Raw genomic sequence first — 17,950 nt, 5'->3', positions numbered from 1 at the left:
AATCAGAGAAAAGAGTAAGGAAAAAAGATTATGATTTTTGTCTCCTGGTAGACCTGTATTTTAGTACTTCCTTGATAGACCTTAAGTGAGATAGGACTTGAATATCTCTGGCTAATGAATTGGAACTCTCACTGAAATACTCCTGTTCTTAAAGCTCAGTGTAGTATAATAGTAAAAATATTTACAAGGAAGACTATAGCACAAGAAATATGAAATACTAAAGATTAAATAGGAACTACAGGCTTATTGGAAAAATTTTCCAAGTCATTCTCTGGCATTTTGGTCAATGTTTGTAGAAGAATTGTATAGTGCTCGGTAAAGGCAATAGAGCTTTGCGTAGAACAGAGTATCAGTATTTCAGGATTTTGAAAGTACCATACAGTGACAGGATTGGTGTTCCATAATTCGACATAAAACAGTCTCATGGGTGAATATTATAAACTTGGGCTCAGTAAGATTTCTTCAGCCTGATTTGTAAATAATAAAATTTGAGCATTGGCTTTGTGGATCATTGTGGCTAAGATTATCTTGCCCTTGAAATTCAGTGTGGCAAATAGCTTGTCCAGTGGCAAGTCACGTCAGTAAGGACATGTTCTGGGATCCTTACCATGTACGCATTTCTAGCTGTTAGTTAGGAACAGCTACAACAGTATATTGATTTTGGACAATACTTTAATACTGTAGCCTTTGAACCATAAATATAGAATATGGTTCATCTTGTAATATTATATTGGCATTCCTACTTTAAGTTTTAGCACCTGGATCTAAAAATCATTCCCTGTTTGGAACTGCTGTAATGTATGCATGTGACGATGGAAGGACGTTTCCTTACAGTGAATTGAATTTGGGTTCTTCCTTGATTTTTCCAGAACCTGTATTAATGTAGCAATAATAGCACACTTTGTAAATCAGTAGTGCTTTCTTGGGAATCTGAGGAGAAGACATGATTCATAACCTTCAGCTACAGGATATGTTAAATTTGGGATAATTAATCCATAGGCTGAATCACAAGTGGTATGATGGCATAGGCTTCTTGCGGAGCAAAGCTTTTTGTTTTCTGTGGAAGGAAGCCTTGTGCTTAGCAGAAGCTGGGATTCAAAATGACTTTATGTGTGAGTTTTGTTACCGTGGCTCCCTTAGCTTGTGATCATAACCAGTGAAAACGTCTTTTGGCTGAATGCGAAATGTATGGGGGGGGACCCGTAAAACAATTTAAAACACACTGCATAGTAATTCTTTCCTTGTGTGTCTCTTGAGTCTTTATTTACTTTTGATCTCTTCTTATAAGAATAGTGGTGAAAGGGAAACCAAATACCTTTAAGATAATAAATTAGGCACCATAATGCAGTATAGATCAAGCCAGATTTGTGATTTATGGCAGTTCATATTTCTGTCTGTGGATGAGACAAAAGTGAGTGACAAAAATGAAAAACTGAATGACTTTTCATAACTTCTGTGAATGTCATTTGCAAAAGCGAATGACAAAAGTGAAAACCATCCATTTGTGCATTAATTGACAAAAAGTTGTCAGTCATCACTGAACTCTTTCTGTCAGGTGCCAGAGACGGATAGGCTGTATATACAAACTGCGAATCATCTGGTTAGTGCTATCCTTGTTTACCTTTTCTTAATAAAAAGCGTAATCTGTAATGTGTAAGAGCAAAGGAGAAACGCTTAATCTTTAGTATTGTGAAGATGCCATCTTAATTGCAGGACTTGTAGCCTCTCTTTTTTCTCTCCCCCCCCCCCCCAAATTCAGATACCTGCTTTGTGGCTTTCTTCTGTTTCCTTCTCTTGAAGGTGATATTTTAATGGTCCTCAGAGAAGAAAGACTTATGTTGTAGCAAGTAGCAGGCAGGTTCTGGAAAATATGGCATAGCAAATATAGTGAAGACATGAATAAATTTAGAAAACAGTTTTCATATTCAAACAAAGCTGAATCTATTTCCGCATCTTTATGTTGAAAAATTACTGGTAAAATATAGTGAATCTTTCCAGTAAAGTTTACTCTTGTATGATGTGTCTTTTAGACTCTTTATTCTTTGTTAGCTTCTTTTTTGACCTGGGTAGATAACTCTTTGATGTTGGTAAATGTCCCTTCTAAAAATAGATTGGGAGCAGAAAAGTATTCAGTGACTCTTGAGTCAGACTTACGTTAAGTCAGTGGGAAATCATTCTGTCTGCTCTAATGGGGTTTGGCTCAACCTCATGTCATTGTGCATTAGCCAAGCCTCAACTACTACCATACAGGCATTCTCCAAAGAAGAAATGTTTTATTTTCTTTTTAAATGAAACAATTTGCACATTTTTTGCAGTGTTTCTGTCATCCTTTGATAAGTAAATCTTAGTTACGCTACATTTAAAATAAATACTGATCCTGCAAACTCTTATGCTTTTGGAAGTTGTTCTTATTAATGTCGGAAGACATTTAAAAAGTCATTGTCTGAATGAGGACTTGAATAATCAGGCCAGCCTCTGACTTTTTCACAGAAAGGAGAGGAACTGTTTTAGTTACATATTTTCAAATAGGCTGTTTAGAAATTGGGAGGTATGTCTTCATAAAGAAAAGTTCAGTGTTTTTCTCATTGTTCAATGGGAGGTGTTTCTAACGTGTGGGAAGAAACTGAGATGTTAGATATGTGAACTTTGAAAAAAAAGGAAAAAAAAATTGGCACCTTTATAATTTGCTGGACTCAGAAACAAAATGGGTTTGAACATAGTAGTTGGAACTTCAGAATACCATTTCCGCAGCACCTTTAATGTAGAAGTATATACTCTCTGAAAAATGGACAAAGTAATTATTTGCTTAGTATACATTAACTCCGCTGAGCTGTGCTTGGCTAACATTTTTCTCATCTGTTTTTTAGGTTTTGTAAGAGACACCGGATTAAGTCAAATTCAAATGTTCCATGTGTCCCGAAAGACTTGTTGATGATGTCAGAATTAGTTCTTCCACAGTTCATCTTTAGTCTTATTCAACACTTGAGAGAGGGGTATAATGAGCCTGGTATGTTTTAAATTTGCATGTATCTAGCATATCTTACCATGCTGCTATCTTTTGCTTTGCAGTCTGTGAAGACACAGTACATGAATACATGAATGCTATCTATGGTTTATGTCATTGAATTTTGTGCCTCTCTTCCTAACAAAGTTATTGCCTGGCTAGGTGATTTGATTTTGTTCTCTGCTGAAGATCTCCTTAAATATGTTTTAAGGGTTACTTAGCATTGTGTTGATCTCTTCCAGAAAATGAAATCGGGATTAATTTGAAACTTGTACGTGTGAATTTTAGAGCATTATGAATATATAAATTAAGTTCTTTTGTGGTAGTCATAGCTGTTCTGCCTTGTGAAAGTCTTGGCCAAATTACATTACGTTTACACCAAAAGTTCTTTTTATGTGGTTTTCAGCTCTTGATCTGCCATCAGAGAAAGACCTTCACAAAATCCTCCAGGTTTTGGAGCCTCATGTTTCCTTTCTAGAAGACTTGACCAAAATGGGAGGAGCAATGCGATCAGTTCTTACCCAGGTTTTGACTAGCCAACAGTTCTACAAAGATCTTAGCTCTGGTATGTTTGTATTATTTCTAATAATTAAATTTTCAAATTATGAAGAATTTAAGGGCCTACGTTTTGTTTATCACTTCATTTCTGCATGTTTTTATTTGACTTCGCAAAACCCAGAAAAATGCGTGGTTTTAAGGATTTTGTGGTTGTTGTTGATAGAAGGGATGTGGGCTTCAGGAGTGACTAGAAACATTTGTTTTTAAGACCTGTAAAATCAAACCTCTTATCTTCTGTGTCCTAGATAAATGTATAAAGATACATCATTTCAAAAGAGTTTTTATAATAAATCCATTGTCTTCAAAGTGAAGTGAACACAGCAGCTTAGTACTTCCAAATAAGACATATCAAGCTTATTCAAAGTGGAATATATCTAACTTATTTTGGGATCCCCTCTCACAGAGGTTACTGGAAGAGACCTGAATGGCAAAAGGCCATTAGCTGTCCTGCACTTTTGTGCAAAGCTTTTTTCTTTTTTTTTCTTAAAAATAACCCCTGCCATGCACGTGTCCATCCCCCCCACCCCCACCCCCCAATTACTTATTCCATCCTGTACCGAATCACAATGAATCTGAAAATGTTGGGCAGTCACTATTAACCCCAAACCACCTAGTCTAAATTAACTCCATCCTATTTTCTTGTAATTGGAAGGTGTCTTTTTTGAGTCCTTTGCATACCTCTTTTGCATAGGTACGGAACAAATAGTAATTACTGTAGATGTAAGTTGCCATAACTGGCTTGGGCAGCAGCTGGTTGAAGAACAGTCTTTATTTGAAAGGAGAAACACTTAGGAAAGCCTCAGGGACAGTTGTCTTTATTCTGTTTCCTCCTTCTTTTTCTCTCCTGTTCAATAATATTTGAATGGGAGAAATTTAATGACTTCTCTTTTCCTATATGTGATGGTTTTCCTGAGATGGAAAAGTGGAGAGGGAATGGGAAGTAAGGCATTCTTATCTGAGCTCTTGGAATGGAGAATATGTGTCTGAATAAGTACAGTTTCTGGGTAGGGAAGGCAAATAAAGGGATTTTAGAGCAAAACCTGCCCTTCTGACTTTGAATGCAAAAGGTGCATGGCTAAAAAGGTGCTGTCGTCTTTTTCATGTTTTCTGTTCCTTAAACACTTGACACAATTTGCTCCTCTAAAGTTGTATTTTTTCATTATATAACAAATGCGTTGGGTTTTTTTTAGTCCATTTGTTTGTGGAAAATTTTATATCCCAAGCATACAATATGACTTTGCTTCATCAAACAGTTGAAATAATGAAATCTTTATGAATAGCCTCTCTTAATTGCAGCTGTCCAAACTTCAACTTTGAAAGAAAAATTCCAAATATTAGAAGTTATGTATGTTGTATTACCGTTACTGTTTTTTTTGTTTGGTTTATTTTTTTTTTTTCACATTGGAAATCATAGGTCCCTGTCCTTTCTGTCCAAAACCAATTATTTTGAAATATCAAAACAAATCCTTTTTTTGCGGTAGTGTTAATGGTGGCCATACTGGTAAGATAGAAATGAAGTACATCACTTAGAAGAAAACACTGTTTTGGAGGGGAAAACCTGAGAAAGTTTCTGGTCTTTTAGATTTCAGTTCATCAGTTGGAAAAACTTTCTAGCTTCTACATCTCATAATTGTACAGCTTATTAAAACATTGTGGACCATTTTTTAGATTGCTTGTATAGAATATGAAGTGTATGAACCACGTAGCTGCTGTTGTACCTTAATGCTGGTTTATGTATGTATTCAAGGTGTTGGAGAGAATGCCTGTGCAAAGAAAAGTCATGAAAAGTACCTCATTGCTTTGAAAGGCTCTGGACTGGCATTTCCGGAAGATAAAATTGCGTGTGGTATACAGGAACAAGGAGCTGGAACTAGCACATTAGCAGTTCAAGGTTTGTGTAGAAAAATACTTGAAGAGAAGATTTGATTATTGCTGATTTTTATATAAACTGTTCTTTTAGTTTGTTTTAAAAAAAAAAACCTTAGTGAAACTTAAGGAATTACCTGTTACTTAATGCACCACCAAATTACAGGACTCATTTTAATTCTATCAACAAAGCTAAGCATATTAACTTTTTGTTGCTAATATACTAAGCATCATTTCCCAGTCGTAGCATTAGTGGAATTTGAGTAGGCAAGATGAAATTGCTCGTAGTGGAATTTTGTCACTGCAACAAAGCTGAGCCACCTATTCTTACAAAAGTGCTGTGGATTTTTTTTGATCACTGAAGGCCATCAAGAATTTTTTGCAATTTCTGAAAGAACACGTCTCCGTTAACTCAGTATGTTGAAGTTCTGCAATGGAACGTACTTTCAAATCCCTAATTTTGTATTACTTGGAAATCTTACTCCAACTTCTCAGTCCACTGCTGTGTATCTTTTAAAGAAAGTTAATCATAGAATCATTTAGGTGGGAGAAGACCTTTAAGATCATTGAGTCCAACCACAAACCTAACACTGCCAAGTCCACCACTAAACCATGTCCCCAATGTAGTGTTTCATTTCGTACTGGCACATTAAATATTGTAAAATATACTCTCTTTTCAGTATACGATTTATGAAAGGAATCTCTGAATTTTTTATTTCAAAAGGTTTAGCAGGTGCTACGGCAGCATCAGGACAAGGGGATTCTTCAGATGAGGTGAGACTGTTTTTAAAGACTATAATGAACTGCAACTGAATAGTAAATGGAGATAATGCTTGCAGCCAAATCCCGCAAACCTTAACTCTTCTATCTACCACATATTCTCTCCATTTTAATAATTAGAAATAATGGAGATACAAAGGAATAGATCTCATGCCTTTGATTTGCTAAGGACCTCTTGAAAAATCCTTATTTTTGCTAATACAATTTCAGTTTAATTTATGTATGTAATGTAGAAGAAACTTGTGTAGGTAGTTCAAAAGTCACTATCAAGTAAATTGGGCTTGATTAAAGAGAACTTAAAGCATGTGATGCTGTGAATGGTGTTAGCAGTTTTGGGCACTTGAGAATCCAGCTGAACTGGTGATAGCGACAGTGAGAATTTCTCTCTAGATAAATTCCCATATGTAGACTTGACCTTACTTACCAAACACATTGAGTAGGAGTAAAAAGGAGGGAATCTCCTTTTAGATTGAACTGTAATAAATAAGTAGAATTTAGTGAGGAAAGTTAAATTCTGGTAGAGTTGCTCTATCAATTTATTCTCATTTTTTTGCCCTGCTATTTAAAACCTCATTTCAACTAGTAAACCTTAGCAGCCATTCTGGTAGGGTAGTATAACAAACTTTAAATAATGTAAAGTAAGGTTTTTAATAGGATTTTTGCTTACATTGAATTCTATGTGAACTAGTACTGAAATAAAAACAATTGTTCATGCATGTCTAAAACAGTTGTATGACATGTTTGCCTCTGTTATGAGCACAACAGCATCTGTTACGCTTTCAGCAGTGCTATTTATAATTTGGCATTTTTCAAAGTATTGCTTGTTGTTTTTCCACCATCGCTTGACAAACAAACAGACCAAAAAAAGCCCAAAACCCAGGAAAGGCTGCTGACAGTATCACTTTTAAGGCCCATGAAAGAAGGCAGCAATTCACGTTAATGTTAATAACCTCGAGTAGTATTTTCAAATAAACTTAAAATGGCTCAGCATGCTTCCTTCTGTTTTACCCCTCTAAGTGACAAGGAGAGAGGAGTAAACTGAAGTTGTTAAGAGTCTGAAGAGAGATTAGATATTGCTGATGTTTCTTTTGGGAAAGAAGTCCAAGAGGGAGGTAGAGACAGAGGTGTATTTTAGGGAGAAGTAGTTTTTTATCAGGAAAAGATTTTTCAAGGAAAAGATGTTTTATGAATAAAAAAGGGAGGAGTTAGAGCAAGTGCATTACAGCTTGCTAGTTAAAGATACTTGTTTTCTACAGATATTTTTCTTTCTCATCTCCAGGATATAAAGATGTACATGTACATATTTTAGGTTACTGCAGGTGTGATTTTTCTAAATTGAAATGCTGCATATACTGACATACCTGGAATCAATTTTAAGATGTTAATTACACTATTAGGATACATTGTAAAAGAGCACAAGACCCTGTTTTGACATCTGTATTTAGAAATTTTTTTAAAAGAATGAGAAAGTAACATGCAGATAAAACAACAAGCCCTCAAAATTTAAATGTTTTTTAGTATATATTTTCACTTCTGAATTTTCCTTTCATATGTTTAATAAAATCACATTGATACAGTATGGGATGCAATTAAAAATAATATCAGAAGTTATTTGTTTTTTATTTTTAAACAATAAAGCCTCAGTTAGTGGCATCTCTGAAGAAAATTAACTTTTTATTTTATAATCTTTTTCTTAATCATGGTCTGCTTGATAAATATGAATTGCTGAAAAGAAAGTCCAGTCCTTCATCCAAAAATCAAAACAGAAGTATGAAGGTGGAAGGCTGAAACACTTATTAGAAAAATGATGTTACTAGAGAAATGCTTCCTAGAGAAATGAGGAAAAAGTTATCTTGTTTTATGACTTCTTTTCCTCTCCCCTGCCCTCCCCTGTAAGTTACAAAGGACATTTACAGGTTTGGGGTTTTTTTATGCCTTATTGTACTTTCTTATGGCAGAGTAAAACTATGGTTTAATTAAGAAATGTGGGAAGAGTTTACTTTTAACTGGATTTTCTTCCTCTGGTGTTTAAGATGAATCTAGAAAGGTTAATGTTCTTTCTTACCAAGTAAGTCTTAAAGGTAGCATTGTTTCACAGATATAAGGCTAGATTACAAAATTCACATAGGCTACAAATTAGAGTAGTGCTTCTGCAAGGAACTAAATAGCTTGAAAAGTTTTGCATAGTTCAGTATTTAGTGTCACTTCTACAATAGTAGATGATTCTAAGCTAAAAATGAATCTGAAGGATGAATGTATCCTGAGATATGTGTTGTGGGTTGATTTGTTTTGTTCCACCCCCACGCCCCTGAAACAGTATAGGCTCACTTGTACTTTACTTCTCAAATGATTTGTGTTCCATTCTGTGGTATTTTGGAGAGAACTCACCATTAGTTTCCTCTCTTAGCTTTTCTTCCTCATGTTTTCCTTTCTGCAAAGGGAGAAAAAAGGGCCCTCTCTAAACCTGTCCTCCTGTTTTCAGTTTTTATGTTCCAAGCAATCAAATAAAACCCAGTCCATGACCGCTTTTACTACACTGGTGAATAAACATCTTTGTATTGGATATCTCTATTTGGCTGCCCTTGTAGTTTATTGAGCACCAAATGCTTTATTACTCAGTTATGTAGTTATTGACTCCTATTGCTGTTTAATGTAATCACACAAAAATCTATGTATAGTGTCTAATATTAAATAAAGTTTATTATCTGAATTTACAACAGATGTGGCACACCTTAGGCATATTGCTAAATACTCTATTGTGTAAAGTAAATCTACATAGATCTTTGCTGTTATCCGGGTATGTTTACACAGCATTATCCAATGGGTGAAAATAAGGTGTTCTACGTTTGCCTACTCGTTCTCTCACTCTTTATCCCTGGGCTTGGCAGACACCATGTGACCTAGCACTCACTATCTCAAGGCTGTTATAGCTCCTGCACTTGACATTAAGATTTAATCCTACCTTACTGAAGCAAGGGAAACCAACTGTCTAACATTATTAAGGGGGGAAAAAAAAAAGAGTTCTCAAGAAAGAGTTTTCTTGTTTTTAGTGGAATCACTTCAAAAATTAAAATGAAGACTGTAGTCTATTTAAATTTTTTCAAACTGTAGAAGGGAAAATGCATTTTGTTTGCCAGAGCATGGTATCGGAGGCTAGAATCCAATACATTAATCACAATTTGTATACCCAAATGCATTATTTTCTGGTTAAGGCCTCTTGCAAATCTCTGGATTAACTGAGACTGCTGAAGAGGTCTTGAGACCTCCAGCTGTCAACTTTTAGCTACAGGAATTTAGATTCCTTTTCTTCAGGGCAGGAAACTTAAATTGCAGGGTCCTGCGGTTCATAATAATGTCTCAGCAGACCTGATTTTTGCTTTAGAGTGCGTGGCCCTCTGATGGGGGAGTGGACAGTGGCAGCATCCTGAGAACTGCCTGGCTCCCGATTGAAGTACAAAAGTAGCACGTGTTCACAAAGACCACAGGACACCTAAGAGTTCAAATGTGTGTCCATCTTAAAATGATTTTTCAGATGGAGTTACTGAAAGGGTAGGAAAATTCAGACCTTTCATTAACATGATACTTTTGGTCAGTCCTTAGACATAAAATGTGGATGATCTTTCTCCCCAAGGAAGGGTAGTCACTTCTTGAATACCAAGCTCTTTATAATTCCAGTGAAGTTTGGAAGTAAAATATGGCATTTGCTTAGAGGAGAAGGATATTGATTACTTATTTTTAACAGCAGATATTTGCATTAATTATCTCTCATTTTATTAGATCCAGTAGGAATCTTTATTTCCACTGTTTCATTAGGACTACCATTGTTAGTAAAGATCCATGCAGCATTTAATATAGCCCTGTAATGTCATATTCTCTAACACTCAATGTTAGATATTGTAAAGTGGTGGTGATGATGTTTTATCTTGCATTGTGTTTTGGAACCTTTGGTGTTTTTGTTTGTAGAGTGCCTTGAAAGCTTCAGATGACAAGTGCCTGTGTAAAGTGTTTCCATTATTATATAAGGAACAAGCGACTAGAAGTCAGCAGTTAGAATTGGCATCTTAAAGGTGTCAGAAATGCTTTATTCTTGCATCAAAACTTTATATTGATTAGAAAATGTCTAACTAATTGTCTGTTGCCAACTTTCATAGTTAATATGTTGGCTGATATTTTTTTTTTCAGGAAACAAAAAACCCCAAACCCTACAGATGAATAAGGTGAAACCTTGGATGTGCAACAGTTGGAAATTTTGTAGTAATCAGTTTCAGAAATCAAAGCAAGTAACCTCACAAAATTAATTAAATAGATGAAGATGTCTGAACTTGCAGATGATAATGTTACCTGTAGGGGAAAAAAGGCAATTTTAAAAATTGTGTTTTTTCTAATGAGTTACACGGAGTTCGCGGCTCCTGTAAACAGTAGAAGTATTTTTCTGTTAAGAGAGTATATTCAGGACTTTTCTCTTTTAGCTTGATAGTTAAACCAGAATTTTGAGAACATACCATCTCTTGGCAATAAAATTCTAAATATACGATTATCAATTTTTTAAACTCTTCTCCTACCCCAGGAGGACCAGGATGGTAGCCAAGGTGTGGGCAAGCGCAAGAGGGTGAAACTAAGCAGCACCACCAAAGGTATTTATAAAGTACTGATCTCAGTTTATCATATTTGTTTTATGTCTATCTTAAAAATTATCTAGGGGTATGCATTCACTTCCCAAGCACAGTAGTGCTGTATGTGACAGGTATTAAATACAGCAAAGTCTAAAAAAGAATAGCAAGTGAAATTGTGGCACTTGACAACTTCAGTTTCCCTTGAGTGAGTACCACTGTCTGGGACTCTGTTTGACCAGTCACTTTGTCACCTTCATGTCATAAGTTGACCTCTAAAAATTCATTTCCTTTTCACTGTGTGGCTGGCAAGGTTGCGCTACAGCTTAGCAAACAAGTTTTTGAAGTATTTGTTCTTAATTTTTTTTCATTATGCCACTGTACAGTATGTTTGTGTTCTCAGCAAGGCAAGAATGGTTCTCTCTGGTTCCGATTGGTCTTTTTGTACTGTTCTAATAATATTTTTAAAAAGATATTTGAATGAAGTCTACTTTGAAAGAACTCCATTATTTTCCTAGATGGAAATTAGTCCTCTGTGCAATTTCTAGTCCAGCATGAGCAGTGCTCACACTGAGGTCAATGCAAGTTTTAATTCAAGAATGACCATAGGCTAGAGACAAGGTAGCCCTATCCTGTGCTTGTCCTTGACATGTTTTTGTGCTAAAAAGTGTTTAATAATATTTAAACTCTATTATTAAATAAAGAACACTTTGTTGTTTTTTTTAATGTGAGTATGAGGAGACTCACGCAGGAAGCACAAAGAAATTGCAAGCCTTGAGGAAAACATTCAGGTGGAAAAACTGTGGTGAAAGTTGGAATAGAATTTCTGGAAAAGCTGTGAAGTGAAGGTTTAGAACTTGAATTTGAAATGCAAGGGTTCATGAAGTCAGTAAAAAGGCATGAAGGTGTTGCGAGGGGTATCAGAAAGTAAGATTGATTGTTTCTAGTGTTTTCAAATTGAAGGAAAAAGAGATTGGGAAGCTGGAAAAGCAGAGAACTAAATGTTTTGGCAATGGTGGTGTTAAGAGGTGATCTTGGAAATGATGTGCAAAAGATTGTGGCAGAGAATAATAATGTGGAAGAGGTGGTGGCTTTGGAGAAATGCAGGAAACTTACAGATGTCCAAGGAAAGCTCTCTTACTTGAATTTTTAGAGGCTCTTAGCTTGTCTGAAAGACAAGTTAGAATCAGGTTACGCAAGAAAAAAATGCTGGTTTTCTGAGGAATAATAACTGATTATGGGAAGGAGACAAGGAGGAAGCTCAGGTTTAGAAGCTGCTAGATCTGAAAACCAGTGTCAACAGTGGCATTTCAGGAAAAGTGGTACTTTAATTCAACATTTCATTTCCCCCAGGATTGTAGTTTTCCCCCTCTGAGGCATCCCAGCTTGAACTGTGCTCGTGATGTTGATAGCTCCTAGTATCAGCCCCAGAGGAGGGAGTCTGCCAATGGGGGAAGGGTAAGTATCTGTTTTTATTAAATATTGAATAGTTTTCTGAAGTTTTCTGTATTCATATTTTATGTCCAATAGGGTATAAAATAAGAGTATGAAAAGAAAATTTTAGAAAACTGAGTATTGAATAAAAACAGATTTACCTTTTCCATATAAGCAGACTTCCTGTCCCATCCTAGGTCTTTAGTGGTACTGTCTTCATAGAGCGTTATTTATATACTGGGGATATCTTGGAATGCTAAGATTCTTATTCCAGAGAGATGTTTACAACAGTCTATGGGGTCTTTTGTGGCACTAGGAAAGAATAAAAGGTTTCTTTAAAGAAAATACAGGTTTTATGCTGAGGTTCACTGATACAGGTATGGGACTGAGTATTGAGAGAATTTTTATTTTACTCTGTTTTAAAACCTGCATCCTGCATCCATCTGAAATACGAGATGTTTAAGACAATTTTAAACCCACAGGCACTATTATTTTTGTGGGGTTTTTTATTTTTTTAATTTGTTGAAAGAAATTTAAAATCATGTGGTGCTTCTCACAAGAGTGGGAACATTAGTCCCAGTATTCTTGACAAATTTTCCAATTTGGGTAAGAGCATTCTGCCTACTTAAATTCTATAGCAGGTATAAGTGGATATGTGCTCTTCTGTCCCTGCCTGAAATTGCTGCATAAAGAATTTGATATACACTGAGAAAACGGTACATCAGTGACAGATAAGGTGTTGTGTCACTTATCTTCGTGCCTGCTGTTCTCACTCAGGGGCATTTGGCATGTACTTAAACCTGTGCTCTCTGTTCTGTGGACAGAGGACTTCAGTCTGCATGGCTACCAAGCTTTCATGGGCAGTAAAATCACATATGCAGTTTCTTAACAAGAGACGAGGAAGAGAACTTGCTGCAGTAGATGACGTGTAATACTTTACAAAATATTTTAATATTAAAATACCTTTCATGACTCTGAAGGTAAATTTTTATTTCAACACTTGTAGAATATGTTGAATAAAACATATTCTTGTCTTTGTGTGGCTTGCTAGAGTCTTGAAGAGATTCCTAATGTTTAAATTATTTGTTATTTCTCATTATCTTTTGCAATTCCTGAGATGTTTTGGGCTGACTGGTCACTTGACTGGGGAACTCTGACCCTTGATAATGGTGGAAAATGGAGGTAATTCCTGCTTAGGAAAAGCACAAATGCCTATCCTGCTTAGCATAGTCTCAAAGCTCTCCAGTGCAGTTCCTAAAGCTATCATACTTAGTGAAGAGGCAAGTCGTCAAGGCCAGATGATGTTCAGCTTAAGTGGTTTTGAATCCATGCTGATGGGAGCACTTCATACAGTCCCATTGGAATATGGGATTTTGTGTGTGGGGATGTATCCTCAGGTCTAATTGATTTCTAGGTATAAAGGAGCATTATTATTATTTTCTTTAGTCCTTATGTGCTATGGAGTGAACAATATCTGTTGTAGCTTTAAATTGTAAATAATCAGTCTCTTGAAGAATGATGATAAGGAATCTTTATATTTTAGTATTTTTTCAAATGAAATTAATATGATTTTTGCTCTGTCAAGCCATAGCTTCATGAACAGTTTATACGAGCAGAGGTCAGTTTGTGCAGCTTTGCAGTCAGGAAACTGGCTTGAAAACGCAGCTGACGGATGGAAAGATGACTTGATTCCTACGTAGGTACCCCACAGGGATGTACTGTCACGACGAGTAAGGAGGCAGAGTGAATGGCCAGGGGTTGAATGGGGAAAGATGACTGTCTTTTCTGGTACCATCAGGAACTAGTGCCTGATTATCTGATTATGGTAACTTTTCACATTAAAAAAAAAAACGAACAGCTTTGTGGTTGGTCAATCAGTACATATGTTGCTTTAAAAAATAAGAATAACTGATACATTATTGCTTCTATGTAGCTTGTTTAGGGCTTTGTAAACAGAACAGAAGTGTTCTTCGGTGACAGAACTCATCACTTAATCATAAATCATATTTTGTTGTTTTGCTATTTTCTTCAGCTAAGTAGTAGTCTACATTAACGGTTTCCCTCCATTAAGTGGCTGTGTAAATATTGTGCAAATTGCTGTGATTCATTACAATCAGAGCTGTTACAGTAAGGTGATACAATTCAATGCAATCAGTGAAGACTGGACTCTGTGTGGTAGAATTGTACTGAAAACTTTCATGGGCTTTTCTGGGAGGTCCTTTTTCTTGTTACAGACTCTTGACACTGTGCGGTGTTGACCATGTTAATTTTCCCAGTGTTTTTCAAAAAAAAAAGTCATTTATAGAGCTCACTAAGATGTTCTTAAATTTTTGTTACTGAATTTTACATGACACTGCAACTTCACAATCATTGTTTTTAGTTTTAATAATTTTTACATGACACATCCCCTCCTCCAACCTTTTATGCAGATCAATCTATCATGGATGTTTTGAAGCATAAGTGTTTTCTAGAAGAATTATTATTTTGGACAATAAAATACGAGTTTCCACAGAAGATGGTGACTTTCTTACTCAACATGCTGCCAGATCAAGATTATAAGGTACTTGCCTTACTTCATTCAAACTTAAATGTCTTTTCTTATTCACATACTTAGTGTATATTATGCGTTGCATAAGACCACATATGTTTATATTTGAATAATGAACGGTAAAATAATGCAGATCTTTTACCTTGTTTTGAGTATTTTGTTAGAAGGTCTGAAGTGTATAGTATTTTAAGAGATATGTGGACAAAACAAGATGGATAATTCTGGAGCAGCAATATTAATTTTGTTCTTATGGTTTGTTTTTTCCTTTTTGGCTGTTAGTGCATCTGTGCATGTGTTGGATTTTGTTTTGGTTTATTTTACTTTGTAAATTGGGGGGTTTATCAGTTAAAAGATGTGGATCAACACTGAATGATTCTGTAGCGTGGTATGACTGGAAAATAATTGTGGTGATTTCATTCCTGTTGCAGCTGGTGTAGTAGGCAGTGGTTTCTGCATATAGGCCACTACAGTGTGAGTGTTCTGGCAGCAGCTATGCCCTAGGTGATTTTGGCAGCCTTCCAGGTGCTTCTTTACAGAGTTTTGCACTTGTCTGTACCAAGTGTCTCCTGGCCTGGAGTCACAGAGACTGGATGTCATCTTCCTGTTTTAAATCTTGATGTGCAGCCAGGTTTGGTTGTTTGCTCTACATGTTCCCAAGACCTAGTATTACATAGCAATCAGGCTTAACATTTTGCTCTGATCATGTCATACCTTTGAGCCATGCAAATATTTTGGACCTCCTCAATCCCTGCTGGGAGACAAAGATCAAGAAATCCTGAAGTTTAGGCCTACGGATTTCTTTAAAAATGTCTGTATATAATGGGACAGCCCTGTATTCATGCCCCCTTAAAACCTTGCTGTATCAAAGCAAAGGATAGGAAGATAACTTGCAAGAAAAAGATGAGATATGGACCTTCAGCAATACTCTATCCATGTGAAGACAGCGTTTTGATTTGGGATACCAGCATAGATTGATCCTGGTCTTGGATTCAGCAAACACATGAGGACTTCTTAACTGATGATCCCTTGCCATGGAGCTTGAATTCTTCTTGATACTTGGAGACCCATGTGGACTTGCAGTTCTTCTGATCCATTATCAGCTAAACTCCTGCCTGTAAAAACACCCAACTGCTATCAGCATGCAGAGGAATCTGGTAAGTGTTGCTATGTTTACCTCTTTACTATACCATGTAATAACAACAACTTTTAATGATCATGGGATCTTTTTTCCTTTGACAACAAGCCAAAGTCTTCAGTGGCTTGCTCCATTGTGTTCATAATCTTTCTTCACTATGCACTCAGAATGGAGACCATGGTGTATTTGGTTTCTGTATTGGCTGCCACCTTTATCTGGAAATAGTCCCAACTTCCACCCACCAATACTTTATGTTCAGATGAAAGGATTATTTAAACATTCCTTTTTTTTGTTACCAATTTGATTAAACAGTTATTTCCTATGTACAAACTTTATTACAAGCACAGATCCTAAGTATTTGATAGAATCTATGTTTTTTTGAATTGTGACTATCTAAAATATATTTTTCAGTAGTAAGGAAACTCAGAGCAGGAAATGTATCACTCTTTTCTTCCCAAGATACCTGTACTTTGTTGCAAAACTATGTCAATGATGTATGAATTTTAAACATGTCTGAGGATTGTGGCTAATTTAAAAGGAGTGGCTCTGCCTTTTACGTGTATACAGACAGAACATACCATTTGGGGATAATTTAGAAGAATGTTTTATCTTTCAAGCTTCCATTTAGCTTTTATGAAGGAAAAGCTTGTTTGATGTTTAATCATGTTGCATTCTCAAACAGTAGGAACACCTGTAGGGATATAAACTGTTCCAAGTGATCTCTCAGCTTTCTGCCTTTTTCTCCCATCCCATCTACACCACATATACTGTCTTAATTTTTTCTGTTTCTGCTGTTGTGCAATTTGTCTGATTCTCCATGAGCTGATTTAAGTCTCTAAATCAGCAGAATTCTGCTAGGTTGGTTTTCTGATAAACTGAGTGAACTAGCCAGACACAGAGCTGGCTATCTGTGCACGCTCTGAAATTGTTGAAATCTCTGACCTACAGCATAAATGTAGTAGAGCTGAGCGAATCCACCATACCCTATGCAGCAGTCAGTGAACCACCAGCAATCTCTGTTGCACAGATTTATTTTTATAGGCAAATAAACTCCTCTTTTAGGATTCCCAGTATCGAAAAGAGATGTTGAAAGGGGTGGGCTAAAACCCTGTGTTAACTAGCTCTTCCCCCCTTATCTCTTTTGCATATGAGAGAGACAGCACAACAAACAGTGTGGTCTTTGCCTTACAGGATTTGTGCCTGAGCCATCCCTTCCAGCACCCTCTGACATTTGAAGCTTGGAAGACTTACAAGTGAAGAAATAGAAAACAAAAGAAATTTACTGGAGCTTCCAAGAAATCAGAGGTGTTATGGTGTGAACTAGGTTTCTGCAAGACGAAGAACAAAAGACCAGAGAAATAGAACTGATGTTCACGTGACCGAGGCGAAGGCAAAGAAGGGGTTGGCAATAAACAGGAAGCTGATGGAAGAGTGTAAATCATCCAAGAGCAGAGCATTGCTGAAATTTGGAATACTAGAAGTAGAGAAATGCAAAAGCATCTGGTAGAGATAAGGAATCAACAAATATAATTGTCAGAAGTGCTATGTCTCGTCAGGCACCTCCCGTAGTGAACATTGAGGCAGTTATTACAGCAATAGGACTTCACTAACCTCTGGATATGCTGTTCTACGAATCTGTAGAACAGTTTTTCTATTGGAAACTCAATTTTAGCACAGCTTTCACCTCGCAGAACTGTCTTTCTCTTTCCACTGAAAACATAAACATGGGAGATGCAAGTTCTAGCTGAAACATAAGGTTGATGTTAGGCTCCTAAAAAATTCTGGGATTGTTGAGTGGCCACCAAGAGGAAAGGCCAGATGGAGAAATTAACTTTGTTTTTGCATAGGATAGAAATTTAGAAGCTGCATGAGATCATAGAGTGTAAGTCAGTGAAGGTCATTAAATATACAGAAAACATGTCTGTCCTAGGAAGCCACTTCTTGCAAATAGTTGGAAGCTGAGTAGGTATTTGGAAAGATGTGTTATGTCAATATCTGTATTCTTGCTCCATTCT

General features: G+C 36.2%; 1 protein-coding gene across 1 annotated transcript in view; it reads left to right on the top strand.

The window, feature by feature from the left end:
* Nucleotides 1-2,872: 2,872 nt before the first annotated feature.
* Nucleotides 2,873-17,950, top strand: part of UBR3 (ubiquitin protein ligase E3 component n-recognin 3 (putative)) — a gene marked incomplete at its 3' end in the record, with an annotated part of 53,788 nt that continues 38,710 nt past the window's right edge. Inside the window, exons 1-6 of the mRNA XM_009708298.1 lie at nucleotides 2,873-3,007; nucleotides 3,411-3,569; nucleotides 5,310-5,453; nucleotides 6,153-6,202; nucleotides 10,776-10,842; nucleotides 14,682-14,812. Of these exons, the coding sequence (XP_009706600.1) occupies nucleotides 2,932-3,007; nucleotides 3,411-3,569; nucleotides 5,310-5,453; nucleotides 6,153-6,202; nucleotides 10,776-10,842; nucleotides 14,682-14,812 (627 nt within the window). The remainder of the gene's footprint in view (nucleotides 3,008-3,410; nucleotides 3,570-5,309; nucleotides 5,454-6,152; nucleotides 6,203-10,775; nucleotides 10,843-14,681; nucleotides 14,813-17,950) is intronic.

Source organism: Cariama cristata, unplaced genomic scaffold, assembly GCF_000690535.1.
Source record: "Cariama cristata isolate BGI_N322 unplaced genomic scaffold, ASM69053v1 scaffold7709, whole genome shotgun sequence".
NCBI lineage: Eukaryota > Metazoa > Chordata > Aves > Cariamiformes > Cariamidae > Cariama > Cariama cristata.
Note: the sequence above shows the minus strand (reverse complement) of the source record. Positions and strands in the feature narration are given on the sequence as shown.